Genomic DNA, 15,283 nt, shown 5'->3' on the forward strand with positions numbered 1-15,283 from the left:
TTGTTTATACTGTAGTAACTCAACTAAAGAGCTATTTTAAGCCCCCAATATAGTGGGTAATATGTTTCTAGAACCTTGAATACCAGTGTGAAGTCAGATAGGATTGCATATGTAGGTGAGAGGGTAGATTGTTTTCTATTAAATAAAATCCTGCCTGTGGAACTGTAACCTGACTATTTGCTTTCTTGTACATAATGTAATAACCATGAGTTTACCATGTCCAGTGCTGTTGTCAATTACATTCATTTGTTGCACAATAATTGAGGGTTCCACTTGGAATTGCTGATTTTTCTGCTAAAATGTTTATTGTGCAGAGAAACAAGAATTTAAGCAACAATCACATGGTTCCAAAATATGAAAGAAAAATAAACATTACAACATTCATCAGACAATCTGCAGATAAAATTCACATCTGGTATGGGGGAGGAGAATCGATTCAGCTGCCCTACTGCTATAAAAATACAAAAGACAAACATGTCAATTAGCTACAAGAACTGCAATCCATATTGTACTTTTCTTCAACAGATCATTCTTTGAGATGCATATGGACCCTGGTCAAAAGTAGTGCACTATAAAGGGAATTTGGTGCTTTTTGGGGTGCAGACTATGAGCTGTGCAGTCTAGAAGAAATACCAGCCCGCAAAGACGCACGAGACTGAACTTCACTGTCAACGTTCGAGTCGACATAATATTAGCCCCCTTTCAATGCAACATACTGAAACAAAATTAACTATGCACGACTCAGGTTTAGTTTTAGGCAGAACGCATCATCGGAGGAATTCTATTGCATTGACAGGCACGAGCGGTCCTGAATAGATGTGCTTGTTTTGAGATCAAAGCAAGATATTTTTTCCCCAGTTATAGCTAGTCAGCAATGGGGGAGTGATGGCTTCCAACAAAAGCACAAAATGTGTACATTTATAGCCATCTGAAAAGCGAGTCAGGTAAAAGCTTTGTCTTAAAGGGGCAGTGCTGTATTTTTAGACGGGCATAAATAAGATAGGTAGGCAATAAGCATCACATTGCTACTGTAGGCTGTATCATAGAACTATTATTCACTATTATTCACTATTTCAATAGTTTCAATAGTTAGTTCAATAGTTAGTTCCATGTTAAAATGTTATGGGATGCATTTTGTAAATCAATTGTAAATTTCGGTGTTCCTCAAGGTTCCGTTCTAGGACCACTATTGTTTTCACTATATATTTTACCTCTTGGGGATGTCATTCGAAAACATAATGTTAAATTTCACTGCTATGCGGACGACACACAGCTGTACATTTCAATGAAACATGGTGAAGCCCCAAAATTGCTCTCGCTAGAAGCCTGTGTTTCAGACATAAGGAAGTGGATGGCTGCAAATTTTCTACTTTTAAACTCGGACAAAACAGAGATGCTTGTCCTAGGTCCCAAGAAACAAAGAGATCTTCTGTTGAATCTGACAATTAATCTGGATGGTTGTACAGTCGTCTCAAATAAAACTGTGAAGGACCTCGGCGTTACTCTGGACCCTGATCTCTCTTTTGAAGAACATATCAAGACTGCTTCAAGGACAGCTTTTTTCCATCTACGTAACATTGCAAAAATCAGAAACTTTCTGTCCAAAAATGACGCAGAAAAATTAATCCATGCTTTTGTTACTTCTAGGCTCGACTACTGCAATGCTCTACTTTCCGGCTACCCGGATAAAGCACTAAACAAACTTCAGTTAGTGCTAAATACGGCTGCTAGAATCCTGACTAGAACCAAAAAATTTGATCATATTACTCCAGTGCTAGCTTCCCTACACTGGCTTCCTGTTAAGGCAAGGGCTGATTTCAAGGTTTTACTGCTAACCTACAAAGCATTACATGGGCTTGCTCCTACCTATCTTTCCGATTTGGTCCTGCCGTACATACCTACACGTACGCTACGGTCACAAGACGCAGGCCTCCTAATTGTCCCTAGAATTTCTAAGCAAACGGCTGGAGGTAGGGCTTTCTCCTATAGAGCTCCATTTTTATGGAATGGTCTGCCTACCCATGTGAGAGACGCAGACTCAGTCTCAACCTTTAAGTCTTTACTGAAGACTTATCTCTTCAGTAGGTCCTATGATTAAGTATAGTCTGGCCCAGGAGTGTGAAGGTGAACGGAAAGGCTGGAGCAACGAACCGCCCTTGCTGTCTCTGCCTTGTCGGTTCCCCTCTTCCCACTGGGATTCTCTGCCTCTAACCCTTTTACAGGGGCTGAGTCACTGACTTACTGGTGTTCTTCCATGCCGTCCATGGGAGGGGTGCGTCACTTGAGTAGGTTGAACCACTGACGTGGTCTTCCTGTCTGGGTTGGCGCCCCCCCCTTGGGTTGTGCCGTGGCGGACATCTTTGTGGGCTATACTCGGCCTTGTCTTCGGACGGTAAGTTGGTGGTTGTAGATATCCCTCTAGTGGTGTGGGGGCTGTGCTTTGGCAAAGTGGGTGGGGTTATATCCTGCCTGTTTGGCCCTGTCCGGGGGTATCATCGGATGGGGCCACAGTGTCTTCTGATCCCTCCTGTCTCAGCCTCCAGTATTTATGCTGCAGTAGTTTATGTGTCGGGGGGCTAGGGTCAGTCTGTTACATCTGGAGTATTCTCTTGTCTTATCCGGTGTCCTGTGTGAATGTAAATATGCTCTCTCTAATTCTCTCTTTCTTTCTTTCTCTCGGAGGACCTGAGCCCTAGGACTACCTGGCATGATGACTCCTTGCTGTCCCCAGTCCACCTGGCCATGCTGCTGCTCCAGTTTCAACTGTTCTGCCTGCGGCTACGGAACCCTGACCTGTTCACCGGACGTGCTTGTTGCACCCTCGACAATTACTATGATTATTATTATTTGACCATGCTGGTCATTTACGAACATTTTAACATCTTGACCATGTTCTGTTATAATATCCACCCGGCACAGCCAGAAGAGGACTGGCCACCCCTCATAGCCTGGTTCCTCTCTAGGTTTCTTCCTAGGTTTTTGGCCTTTCTCAGGAGTTTTTCCTAGGGAGTTTTTCCCAGCCACCGTGCTTCTTTCACATGCATTGCTTGCTGTTTGGGGTTTTAGGCTGGGTTTCTGTACAGCACTTTGAGATTTCAGCTGATGTACGAAGGGCTATATAAATAAATTTGATTTGATTTGATTTTCTCCATTGCTTTTGATGATAGGCCACTCTGGTAGGCCTACATTATGATCAAATAGCCACAGTAGCAAACTAACTTAAGCATGGCCTCAGTGTTCACAGTAAACGCACGCTAGAGGTGGCACAGAATTTTCGCTCAAGTTTGTGCTCAGCATACCGAAAATTAGCTCAGTGCCGGAATTTCTTTTAGGAAACATTGGCTGTAGGCCTACATTATGACAAAGTAAAATTTATCTTGAAATGGACATTATTTGTGCTCACCTTTGCTTTGTTCTGTACGGGTAAATACAGTTTGAACTCTGCAGGGAGCTCATCTTCTGAGTACAGTCGGTCAGAGAAGTACACTCTCCGGATGCGGCAGTTTGCATGGATCTGGAACCAAAAAAATAACATTCAAATTATTTCACCTTTATTTAACCAGGTAAGCTAGTTGAGAACAAGTTCTCATTTACAACTGCGACCTGGCCAAGATAAAGCAAAGCAGTGCGACACAAACAACACAGAGTTACACATGGAATAAACAAGAGTACAGTCAATAACACAATAGAAAAAAAAGAAAGTCTATATACAGTGTGTGCAAATGGCGTGAGGAGGTAAGGCAATAAATAGGCCATAGTAGCAAAGTAATTACAGTTTAGCAAATGAACACTGGAGTGATAGATGAGCAGATGATGATGTGCAAGTAGAAATACTGGTGTGCAAAAGAGCAGAAAAGTAAAAAAAAACAATATGGGGATGAGGTAGGTAGATTGGGTGGGCTATTTACCGATGGGCTATGTATAGCTGCAGCGATCGGGTTAGCTGCTCAGATAGCTGATGTTTAAAGATAGTGAGGGAAATATAAGTCTCCAGCATCAGCGATTTCTGCAATTTGTTCCAGTCATTGGCAGCAGAGAACTGGAAGGAAAGGCGGCCAAAGGAGGTGTTGGCTTTGGGGACGACGAGTGAGATATACCTGCTGGAGCACGTGCTACGGGTGGGTGTTGTTATCGTGACCAGTGAGCTGAGATAAGGCAGAGCTTTACCTAGCATAGACTTATAGATGACCTGGAGCCAGTGGGTCTGGCGATGAATATGTAGCGAGGGCCAGCCGACTAGAGCATACAGGTCGCAGTGGTGGGCGGTATATGGGGCTTTGATGACAAAACAGATGGCACTGTGATAGACTGCATCAAATTTGCTGAGTATTGGAAGCTATTTTGTAAATGACATCGCCGAAGTCGAGGAGCGGTAGGATAGTCAGTTTTACGAAGGTATGTTTGGCAGCATGTGTGAAGGAGGCTTTGTTGCAAAATAGGAAGCCGATTCTAGATTTAATTTTGGATTGGAGACGTTTAATATGAGTCTGGAAGGAGAGTTTACAGTCTAGCCAGACACCTATGTATTTGTAGTTGTCCACATATTCTAAGTCAGAACCGTCCAGAGTAGTGATGCTGAGCGGGTGCGGGCAGCGAACGGTTGAAAACATGCATTTGGTTTTACTAGCATTTAAGACCAGTTGGAGGCCACGGAAGGAGTGTTGTATGGCATTGAAGCTCATTTGGAGGTTAGTTAACACAGTGTGCAAAGAAGGGCCAGATGTATAAAGAATGGTGTCGTCTGCGTAGAGGTGGATCAGGGAATCACCCGCAGCAAGAACGACATCAATGATATATACAGAGAAAAGAGTCGGCCCGAGAATTGAACCCTGTGGTACCCCCATAGAGACTGCCAGAGGTCCAGACAACAGGCCCTCCGATTTGACACACTGAACTCTGTCTGAGAAGTAGTTGGTGAACCAGGCGAGACAGTCATTTGAGAAACCAAGGCGGTTGAGTCTACCGATAAGGATACGGTGATAGAGTCGAAAGCCTTGGCCAGGTTGATGAAGACGGCTGCACAGTACTGTCTTTTATCGATGGCGGTTATGATATCGTTTAGTACCTTGAGCGTGGGTGAGGTGCACCCGTGACCAGCTCGGAAACCGGATCGCACAGCGGAGAAGGTACGGTGGGATTCGAAATAGTCAGTTAGCTGTTTATTTACTTGGCTTTCGAAGACTTTAGAAAGGCAGGGCAGGATGGATATAGGTCTATAACAGTTTGGGTCTAGAGTGTCACCCCCTTTGAAGAAGGGGATGACCGCGGCAGCTTTCCAATCTTTAGGGATCTCGGACGATACGAAAGAGAGGTTGAACAGACTGGTAATAGGGGTTGCAATAATTGCGGCGGATAATTTTAGAAAGAGGGTCCAGATTGTCTATCCCAGCTGATTTGTACAGGTCCAGGTTTTGCAGCTCTTTCAGAACATCTGTTATCTGGATTTGGGTGATAGAGAAGCTGGGGAGGCTTGGGCAAGTAGTTGCGGGGGGTGCGGAGCTGTTGGCAGGGATTGGGGTAGCCAGGTGGAAAGCATGGCCAGGCGTAGAGAAATGCTTATTGAAATTCTCGATTATCGTGGATTTATCAGTGGTGACAGCGTTACCTAGTCTCAGTGCAGTGGGCAGCTGGGAGGAGGTGCTCTTATTCTCCATGGACTTTACAGTGTCCCAAAACCTTTTTGAGTTAGAGCTACAGGATGCAAATTTCTGTTTGAAAAAGCTAGCCTTTGCTTTCCTGACTGATTGCGTGTATATACTGTATATAGAATACAGGCAAGGTAATGCAATGTGCCATTTAATCTTGTTCCAAACATAGCCTAACTGATAATTCAAAGTTTGACGTAAGAGATAGCCTGGTCCCAGGTCTGTCTGTACTGTCTTGCCAACCCCTATGGTCACCAAACTTGGCATGCCAATGACCACAGGAGTTGGCAAGGCAGCACAAACAGACCTGGGACCAGGCTAGGTAAGAGATCTGTATAGTGTATCTTGGACCATGACCCTGGTCCATGAGCCTTTCTGACTGACCTGCACACGGAGTGTCTCGATGTAGTTGGTGCCGTAGGCCCGCCGTGTGAAATCGGACAGATTGAACTGGATCTGGTTCCAGCCGTCATCCAGCCTCATGGGCATTGTACAGATGAAGGGTTTTACCCGCGTGGTGCTCTGGTAGTTACTGGCTCGGAACCGCCTCCTCACATTCTTGTCATCCAACACCTGCGATTGGAAAGGGAGAGCTAAGCTCAGTCAAACTGATCACTTGTACCCTTTTCACACCACTGAGCCAAACCGAAGCGAGCTGTACTGGACTGGCCTGGTTACGCATCCACCATAGTAGCTGGAACCGCACTGTAAAGAAGAATATGAATAGAATAGCCTTTAAACGAGCCAGTGCAGTACGGGTCAGCCCTATAGTGTCAATCAGGCATTGTTGTATAAGGAATTGCTTTACATGTTTTACAATAGCGTACAGCTTTCTTTGTATACACATGCAATGGATCTGATTGTTGACTTGGATGATAACCTACCTGGACTTCAAAGGTGAAATACTTCTTCAAGTTCTTGATGATCATAACCAAGAAAGGTAGTTTGATGCCAAGTGTCTTCTTTGGGTCTGCCGGACATGTGATGTAGGTTGTGCTGTTGAATTAAGGACAAATGGTTAGATGTGGTTACCTGAGTAAGAGAAAACAGGCTGGTGAACATGGAACAAGCTTACCTGACATTTGTTCCCTCCACTTCAAGCACCAGCGACTGGATGTCATTGTCTGTAATCCGTTTTATGTGGCCGTTCCTGACCTATAGCACAAGCAACATTTTGAAATGGGTAAGCTAGCATGTACTATTACTTTTAAGAAATGTGTTTTATTGAATGTGAACTCAGGAAGATTAGGCAAACTCTGATTAACTAATGGGTATCTAACCTAGCTAATAAACTGACGTTAGCTAGCTAACTAAAGGCCTGCTTATGACAGTGGCATGAGGAGTCCAACGACAACACAGTAGCCTTCAAATCTGAGTTAAAACAAAGCTTACAGTATGACATGCCCTAATGCTAGCTAGACACTGGGCAGTTTGAGGACCACAGATCAGCTAGCTACTAACTTTAGTAACGTTAGCTAACTTCTAGATGTATACTGCAGTGTCATGCGCAAACTGGTTATCTAGCTAGTTATATGGCTAAAGTTAGCTACTTGCTCTCTGGAACTCACCACCATACCAAACCCCGCAATAAAGCTTTAGCTAACGTTACCTACTGTGGCTAGCCAATGTTACCTAGCCTTGTCAAATTAGCAAGCAAATTCATGCGTAAGCTTCTGTAAATCGTTGCTTACCTTTTTATCCCATATCTGAAGAGGTTTGCTCCCAATGCTATACAATATAGATAGGAATCCACTTTGAAATGTGTTTTTAAACATTTTCTGTGCGTTTATAACGCCGTCTCATGTGCATGTGTTGTTACTTGTTGCTAACGTTACTTTAGTTTAGCTAATTGATTTAGCTTATGCTTCAACTCCAAGTTCCGTGTGGCACACAATAATGGCGATTCCTTCTGCCTCGCAAAACGCCCAAAAAGATACGCGTCTTCTATGAAAAGTACCTTCAGAAAACCCTAAATGTTACTAAAGTATTGCCGTCCGGCACCACTGTCTGTACCAGCTCTATAAACCATGCAGTTGCTCGCCGTTTCCCCGTTTGTATTGTTGAGTTGCTATAAAATGTAAGGAGGCCCACTTATCACAGCGGACTTCATTGTTGACACATATCAGCTACCATGGTAACACAAAGCTTTAGCGGGGCCAGAGACACTTTGGAGGAGATGGGAAACTCCATAGAGCCAGCTGGTTGTTAGGTGGGGCCTTATTCACCCCTTTCTGTGTTTGTAAAAGATTGCCGCATGAGGGCGATGCTCGCAAATTGGTGGCAGAATATGGGGCAGTTCTTAGAAATCCAGCAAAAAAAAAGCCTCTATTTAGATGTTATTTATGAGTGCATTTCACACTACTTTTGGATTATAATTGTATTTTCAGGCTTGTATGAATGTCCTGCTTAATATAATGTTTGTGTCATGGTGTAACAGTATAGCTTTACGTCCCTCTCCTCGCCTTGAACCAGGGACCCTCTACACACATCAACAACTGACACCCACGGAGCGTCGTTACCCATCGCGGCCTTTGCAGAGCAAGTGGAACAACTACTTCAAGGTCTCAGAGCGAGTGACGTCACCGATTGAAACGCTATTAGCTCTCACCACCGCTAACTAGCTAGCCATTTCACATCGGTTACAATGGCAAACCAACTGCATTATACTTCAAAAACCTTACAACCAGTACAATAGTTCTTTGGCTAGCTTTTGCTACAGCCTATGTCAATGAACTTTAGCATTCTATGCCAACAATTCCTGCATTCAAAATAGTTATTTTACAAAGATAACAACTTAATATAATCTTAGTGACTGTTCAAGCAATAATCAAAACATCATTGCAAGCGTATGAGAACCCCAAAAATATATTTTGTTTAGAATTCATAAAAACGTAAATCTAGGCTATGTTGAATGGGCACAGATGGCGATGGCTTTATTGCTGCAGCCAAGAGTCGCGCGCATCTGTACCTTACGTCAGTGTGTTGTGTACGGGAAAGGGGTCTATAGAATCTCCTCCTTTCCGTAATATCTCTGGCATGGCTGTCTTTAAAAAAGGGGACTGTCTAAAAACATAACTGCAACAGTGTAGCACCGTTTCACTCCCAAAATATTTTTGCAACATTTGAATTACCTCTTCCGTTTCATCAAAGAGCTTATTGTGTTTTTGATTAGACAAAATAAAACTAATGATTTATTCCAATCCCAGATAAAGGTTAAAATGATTCTAATAACACAGGACACTCACACAAGATGAGGAGGAGATAGAGTCCTATCAGAGCTCCATAATCATCATGTTTAGCCAACAAAATAAAGCTTGTGATTTGGCGGGAGAAGTGGGCTTTTTGGCTAACTCGCAGAATCCAAGGTAACAAGAGCACACGGGCAGGGTTAGAAAAGTTGAACTAGTGGTGCGGATAGTGGTGGTGGATATGCATCTTATTCTACCTTCTACAAAGACTGGTAAACTTGAAGCACAAATTATACAATCAGAATGCTACTTTCAGAATTACACCTGCCACGAGGACAGAGTTTATACCCACGCGCAAAGAATAAATAAATGATGTACAGAACCAGTCAAAAGTTTGGACACACCTGCTCATTAAAGGGTTTTTCATTATTTTTACTATTTTCTACATTGTAGAATAATAGTGAAGACATCACAACTATGAAATAACACATATAGAATAATTTAGTAAGCAAAAAAGTGTTAAACAAATCAAAATATATTTTTGATTTTTAGATTCTTCAAAGTAGTCACCCTTTGCCTTGATGACAGCTTTGCACACTCTGGTGACGCTGACCTTTATGGTGGAGAGACTCGGCATCTCTCCTGGGTTCTATTCCATAGCTTTTATCACACAGCTGGGCACAGCGACAACCCTCAATCCAGGGCACAGCGACAACCCTCAATCCAGGGCACAGCGACAACCCTCAATCCAGGGCACAGCGACAACCCTCAATCCAGGGCACAGCGACAACCCTCAATCCAGGGCACAGCGACAACCCTCAATCCAGAATCAAAACAACACCATGGTGAGAATGACGGAAGAAAAACACAATGATGAGAATGAGGGAACATACATTTGACATATATCGAATGCTAAACCTTTGGATACATTTTTCACACATTTTATTCTTGTCGTGGAACAGGGACAGTGCTAGGAACCTCCAAAATGTGTGATATAATCACTGAAACCTCCCTTATTAAATGAATAACGCACACTGCCATAAAGTGGTGATAACTAGACACACTAATTATTTCACTGGGTCTTTTTCTCCCCACATTCACTATAAAAGTCATTGTCATGTGTACAGCTGTTGTGTTCCAGGCAGTTCAAATCTATGAAATCTTGAGCATTTTGAAGTAGATTGAGCACAAATGCAGTTGAATATCTGAAAATGCTCTAGGCCTACTGACAGTGGGAATTGTTCCTTTATTGGGTAACATTTGAAAGCTTGTTTAGGAAAGTAGTCTGCCCTGCTCACGGTTCCACATACAATACTGCTTTATATGACTCCCTTTACTATTTTGAATTGGTATAATGTTTACTTTGTCCTGCCATGTAACTTAATAAAAGCATTATATTAACTTTTTCAAACAAGACACAATGGGTTTTTGTGCGTTTTACAGCCATTTATCCTTGAGTTCTCAATTAACTTTTTCATTGGTAGCGCTGTAGGCTATCGGAACCCCAGAAAAAGTATCCCACCTTTAAAGCACATCTCCTTTGGAGATTATGAATTGGTTTGGCTCAACTCTTCGAGTCCTCTCCTCCATCCTCACTTTACCTCCTGTACAAAAAGGTCAAAGGTGATCAAGAAGAAGAGGAAGGGAGGAGAGCAAATGTAGAAACAAATACGCTTGTATGAAATGAGACACTCCATCTTCACTAGCATGTCATCAGGCAAATTACGTTTACAGGGATGGAATCCCCATATAAGTGTGTAAAGTAGTAAAAAGGTCAACTAACGTAGTCAGCATCTACAGGTGTTTTTATTGTGTCCTCTTCATACAGAATAAGGCTTTCAATTGTTGGCCAGTCATTGTGTTTAGCCTGAGGCCAGACTTAAGAGTTAATCATGTGCTATACCAGGCTTCCAATGGCAGTAGCCATGACTTTTACCAGCCATAAGATATGATCAAAAATGACTTTTATAGACCTTTGCTGCTCAGATGGTTGATCAAGCAAGAAATAATTAGCTGTAGCTTTCCATATGAAACAATAGTGAATTCTGAATCATTATTGAGCTATAGTGTATGTATCATAGTCTCCATTGTAAGATCCCAACCATGTTTCTGTTTAGTATGAGCCCAAGTGTTGTATTTTCTGATACATTTTCTCCCAGGATCAGTTCATTTCATATTTTCATTTGATGTGTTATAGTTTATAATTGTGGTCTATTGCTGTTCTACCCTAATGTTTCCACTTCAGCTCAAACCTACAATCCATGCAAACCCTTACTGACTTATGGCATACGGAGGAACCTGTGCAATTGCTCCTCTCCATGCATAAAATCCCCCAGGAGTTTGGATTTAAGCCTGTAGCTATTTATTTGTTTTCTGTGTTTCCACATAAATAATTTATCTTTGGTAGATATATTCTGCTATTGGAATGCAATAAATACTATCATTCTCATTTTGCATGTAGGCCTAGTGCTCAAAACAAAAAAGTGTGCTCAAAACGCTGGGCCAAAACAAATATCATATTTCCTTTAGGACTGCAGAATGGCTTTTATGCAACTGACTTTCGTTCATTTTTCCCTTTTAGAAATACGTATCTTGACATAATATCTTTGGCAATGTGGCCCCAAAAAGTTGATTGTCCAATATTTGGAAATTTGACTCATCATTTATTTACCCATCTAGACATTTTGGCTGCGTACAAAATGGCACCCTATTCCCTATATAGTGCACTACTTAGGAAATAAGTAGTAGTAGTTGAGTAGTTAAAATTGAAGTTCAGTTTAAGAACAACTTAATTCACGTAACAATAGGGAATAAGTAGTAGTAGTGCAGTATATAGGGAATAAGTAGTAGTAGTGCAGTATATAGGGAATAAGTAATAGTAGTGCAGTATATAGGGAATAAGTAATAGTAGTGCAGTATATAGGGAATAAGTAATAGTAGTGCAGTATATAGGGAATAAGTAATAGTAGTGCAGTATATAGGGAATAAGTAATAGTAGTGCAGTATATAGGGAATAAGTAGTAGTAGTGCAGTATATAGGGAATAAGTAATAGTAGTGCAGTATATAGGGAATAAGTAATAGTAGTGCAGTATATAGGGAATAAGTAATAGTAGTGCAGTATATAGGGAATAAGTAATAGTAGTGCAGTATATAGGGAATAAGTAGTAGTAGTGCAGTATATAGGGAATAAGTAATAGTAGTGCAGTATATAGGGAATAAGTAATAGTAGTGCAGTATATAGGGAATAAGTAATAGTAGTGCAGTATATAGGGAATAAGTAATAGTAGTGCAGTATATAGGGAATAAGTAATAGTAGTGCAGTATATAGGGAATAAGTAATAGTAGTGCAGTATATAGGGAATAAGTAATAGTAGTGCAGTATATAGGGAATAAGTAATAGTAGTGCAGTATATAGGGAATAAGTAATAGTAGTGCAGTATATAGGGAATAAGTAATAGTAGTGCAGTATATAGGGAATAAGTAGTAGTAGTGCAGTATATAGGGAATAGGATGCTATTTGGGAGGAACCCTTTCTCTCATGATGATCTAGAAGATCAACAAAGTTTCAACACATTACTTCAGAAAAAAATGACTTTCTACATATAACAAACACTGATTTGATCTGATCTTGACATCTGGTGTTACATTAGAGGTTTGGTAAATGGTTTGTCCTAATCGGTCCAGTAAACACTGTGTGTGCTGGGACGTTAATCCCTTGTCACTTGCCGTAGTGTGTGCAGATGTGCACATCGCACAGCATTGTCTGGACGGATTTAGAGCTGTCTGGCTGAAGCCAGAGAGCCAGAGCAAAGAGATGTCTTATCTGAGAGGGTTTCTCTCTGGGTTTGGCAGTCGTGTCCCACTGCAGTAGCAGAATGCAACGTCTGACTATGCCAACATGTGTGTGTACTTCTTTCCCTACCTTATAAGGGGCTCAATGTCCTTACATTCACCTGAATGTCCCAACGATTCACCTGAAAGTCCTAACGATTCACCTGAAAGTCCTAACGATTCACCTGAAAGTCCTAACGATTCACCTGAATGTCCTAACGAGTCACCTGAATGTCCTAACGATTCACCTGAATGTCCTAACGATTCACCTGAATGTCCTAACAATTCACCTGAATGTCCCGAAGAGGTAGGAAAACAATAACTTTTTGAATTTGTTCAAATGCTATTTTAAACCTTAAGGGTTAGGTTTACGGTTTTGGGGTTAGGGTTAGATTCAGGCTTAGGGGTTAGAGAAAATGTGTGTGTGTGTCTGACAATGCCAGCATGTTCCCACGCTGTGGTGCCTTTGGCATACTGTGTAGCCTATGGGGAAACCAGAGAGATTATTAGCAGAGAGAGGAGAACGAGATGGACTACTTGCATCAGTCAGGATGTATACATTCTGGAGAGCAGGAAGTACTGTGAGGTTACAAACTCTTTAACAACAGAAGGGCTGTTCCATGGTTTACTTTTTACAGTCTCTGTGTCACTTCATAAACACTTTATTTTTTCTTCTACCATTTCTGTTAGTTCAAAGATATGTATGTTTAAATACTTGAGTATTTCTGTCTTATATAAAGTATTTATTTATCATCTCACCATTGCACTTGTGTGTAACAAATAATTTACGAATAATGGCACTGATGGAAAATCAGTCATGCTGTCGATTTACTTCACACTGTTTGACAAGCGTTGTGTTTCCAAACATACAGTTGAAGTCGGACGTTTACATACACTTAGGTTGGAGTCATTAAAACGTGTTTTTCAACCACTCCACAAATTTCTTGTTTACAAACTATAGTTTTTGGCAAGTCGTTAGGACATCTACTTTGTGCCTGACACAAGTAATTTTTCCAACAATTGTTTACAGACAGATTATTTCACTTATAATTCACTGTATCACAATTCCAGTGGGTCAGAAGATGACATACACTAAGTTGACTGTGCCTTTAAACAGCTTGGAAAATTCCAGAAAATGATGTCATCGCTTTAGAAGCTTTTGATAGGCTATTTGACATAATTTGAGTCAATTGGAGGTGTACCTGTGGATGTATTTCAAGACCTACCTTCAAACTCAGTGCCTCTTTGCTTGACATTATGGCAAAATCAAAAGAAATCAGCCAAGACCTCAGAAAAAAATTGTAGACCTCCACAAGTCTGGTTCATCCTTGGGAGCAATTTCCAAACGCCTGAAGGTACCATGTTCATCTGTACAAACAATAGTACGCAAGTATAAACACCATGGGACCATGCAGCCGTCCTACTGCTCAGGAAGGAGATGCATTCTGTCTCCTAGAGATGAACGTACTTTGGTGCGAAAAGTCCAAATCAATCCCAGAACAACAGCAAAGGACCTTGTGAAGATGCTGGAGGAAACAGGTACAAAAGTATCTATATCCACAGTAAAATGAGTCCTATATCGACATAACCTGAAAGGCCGCTCAGCAAGGAAGAAGCCACTGCTCCAAAAGCCAGACTACGGTTTGCAACTGCACATGGGGACAAAGATTGTACTTTCTGTTCTGATGAAACAAAAATACAATTGTTGGGCCATAATGACCATCGTTATGTTTGGAGGAAAAAGGGGGACACTTGCAAGCCGAAGAACACCATCCCAACCATGAAGCACGAGGGTGGCAGCATCATGTTGGGTCTCTTGGATGTCGATTATGGCAACCCCCCGCACCTCTCTGATTCAGAGGGGTTGGGTTAAATGAGGAAGACACATTTCAGTTGAATGCATTCAGTTGTATAACTGACTAGGTATCCCCCCTTTCCTTTCAGTTAGATAGAGGATTTCTTTTGGTAGGTCATCATACATACACATCTGGTAATAGTGGAACTGGGTGAACCATGGCTGTATGGCACACTGCTCCAAACCGCTCTCCTTTTTGTTGGTATTGCCTCATTGGAATCCTCTCAGTCTGTAATTGATGTTATTTGCTCTCAAACAAGGCTTGTCTTGCACCCCAACAGAGCACTTTGCTTTCAGACTTGGACAGAAGTCGAAAAACCTATTTACATGATTACATATAAATATAATGGGTGGCTTATGGAATATCGAAAAGGCCGCGTTGCAGAGTGTCCTAAGTATTTTCTCTGTGGTGTCCCTCAATATAACGTTACAGACGTTATACAATACGCCACAAAGCAGTGGCGTCTGGGTAAAAATGCTTCTCTCGTAGAAAATGTGTAATCCCTGATGGATTGGTTGCTGCCGCCATATTTGATTTTGTTTTAGCAACTCTGAATCCCTTTATTGACAGGTGATCTACACCATACTACTATATGGCTGTACAACACATTAAAAACACCTTCCTAATATTGAGTTGCACCCGCCTCACCCCATCCCCAGCGGTTCCTACATCCATTTTTGGACTTATAAAGTAATGATATCTACCCATTGATTCTTGAAGAATATAATTTAGAAATATCTAATGAGATTATTTCAACCCCAT

General features: G+C 41.6%; 1 protein-coding gene across 2 annotated transcripts; it reads right to left on the bottom strand.

Annotated features, from left to right (window-relative positions):
• Positions 1–279: 279 nt before the first annotated feature.
• Positions 280–7,853, bottom strand: cfap20 (cilia and flagella associated protein 20). Of its 2 annotated transcripts, none has more exons than XM_029732702.1 (6): positions 7,337–7,853; positions 6,721–6,800; positions 6,530–6,641; positions 6,030–6,218; positions 3,404–3,514; positions 280–448 (listed from the first exon to the last, which is right to left on the bottom strand). In XM_029732702.1, exons 1-6 carry the CDS (start codon positions 7,418–7,420, stop codon positions 446–448), a joined length of 579 nt encoding a protein of 192 aa, XP_029588562.1. In that variant the 5' UTR covers positions 7,421–7,853; the 3' UTR covers positions 280–445. The 2 variants fall into 2 exon arrangements, with proteins under 2 accessions (XP_029588562.1, XP_029588560.1); XM_029732700.1 differs by having other exon boundaries at positions 280–451; positions 7,337–7,849.
• Between the last annotated feature and the right edge of the window lie 7,430 nt (positions 7,854–15,283).

This window comes from Salmo trutta, chromosome 34 (genome assembly GCF_901001165.1).
Source record: "Salmo trutta chromosome 34, fSalTru1.1, whole genome shotgun sequence".
NCBI lineage: Eukaryota > Metazoa > Chordata > Actinopteri > Salmoniformes > Salmonidae > Salmo > Salmo trutta.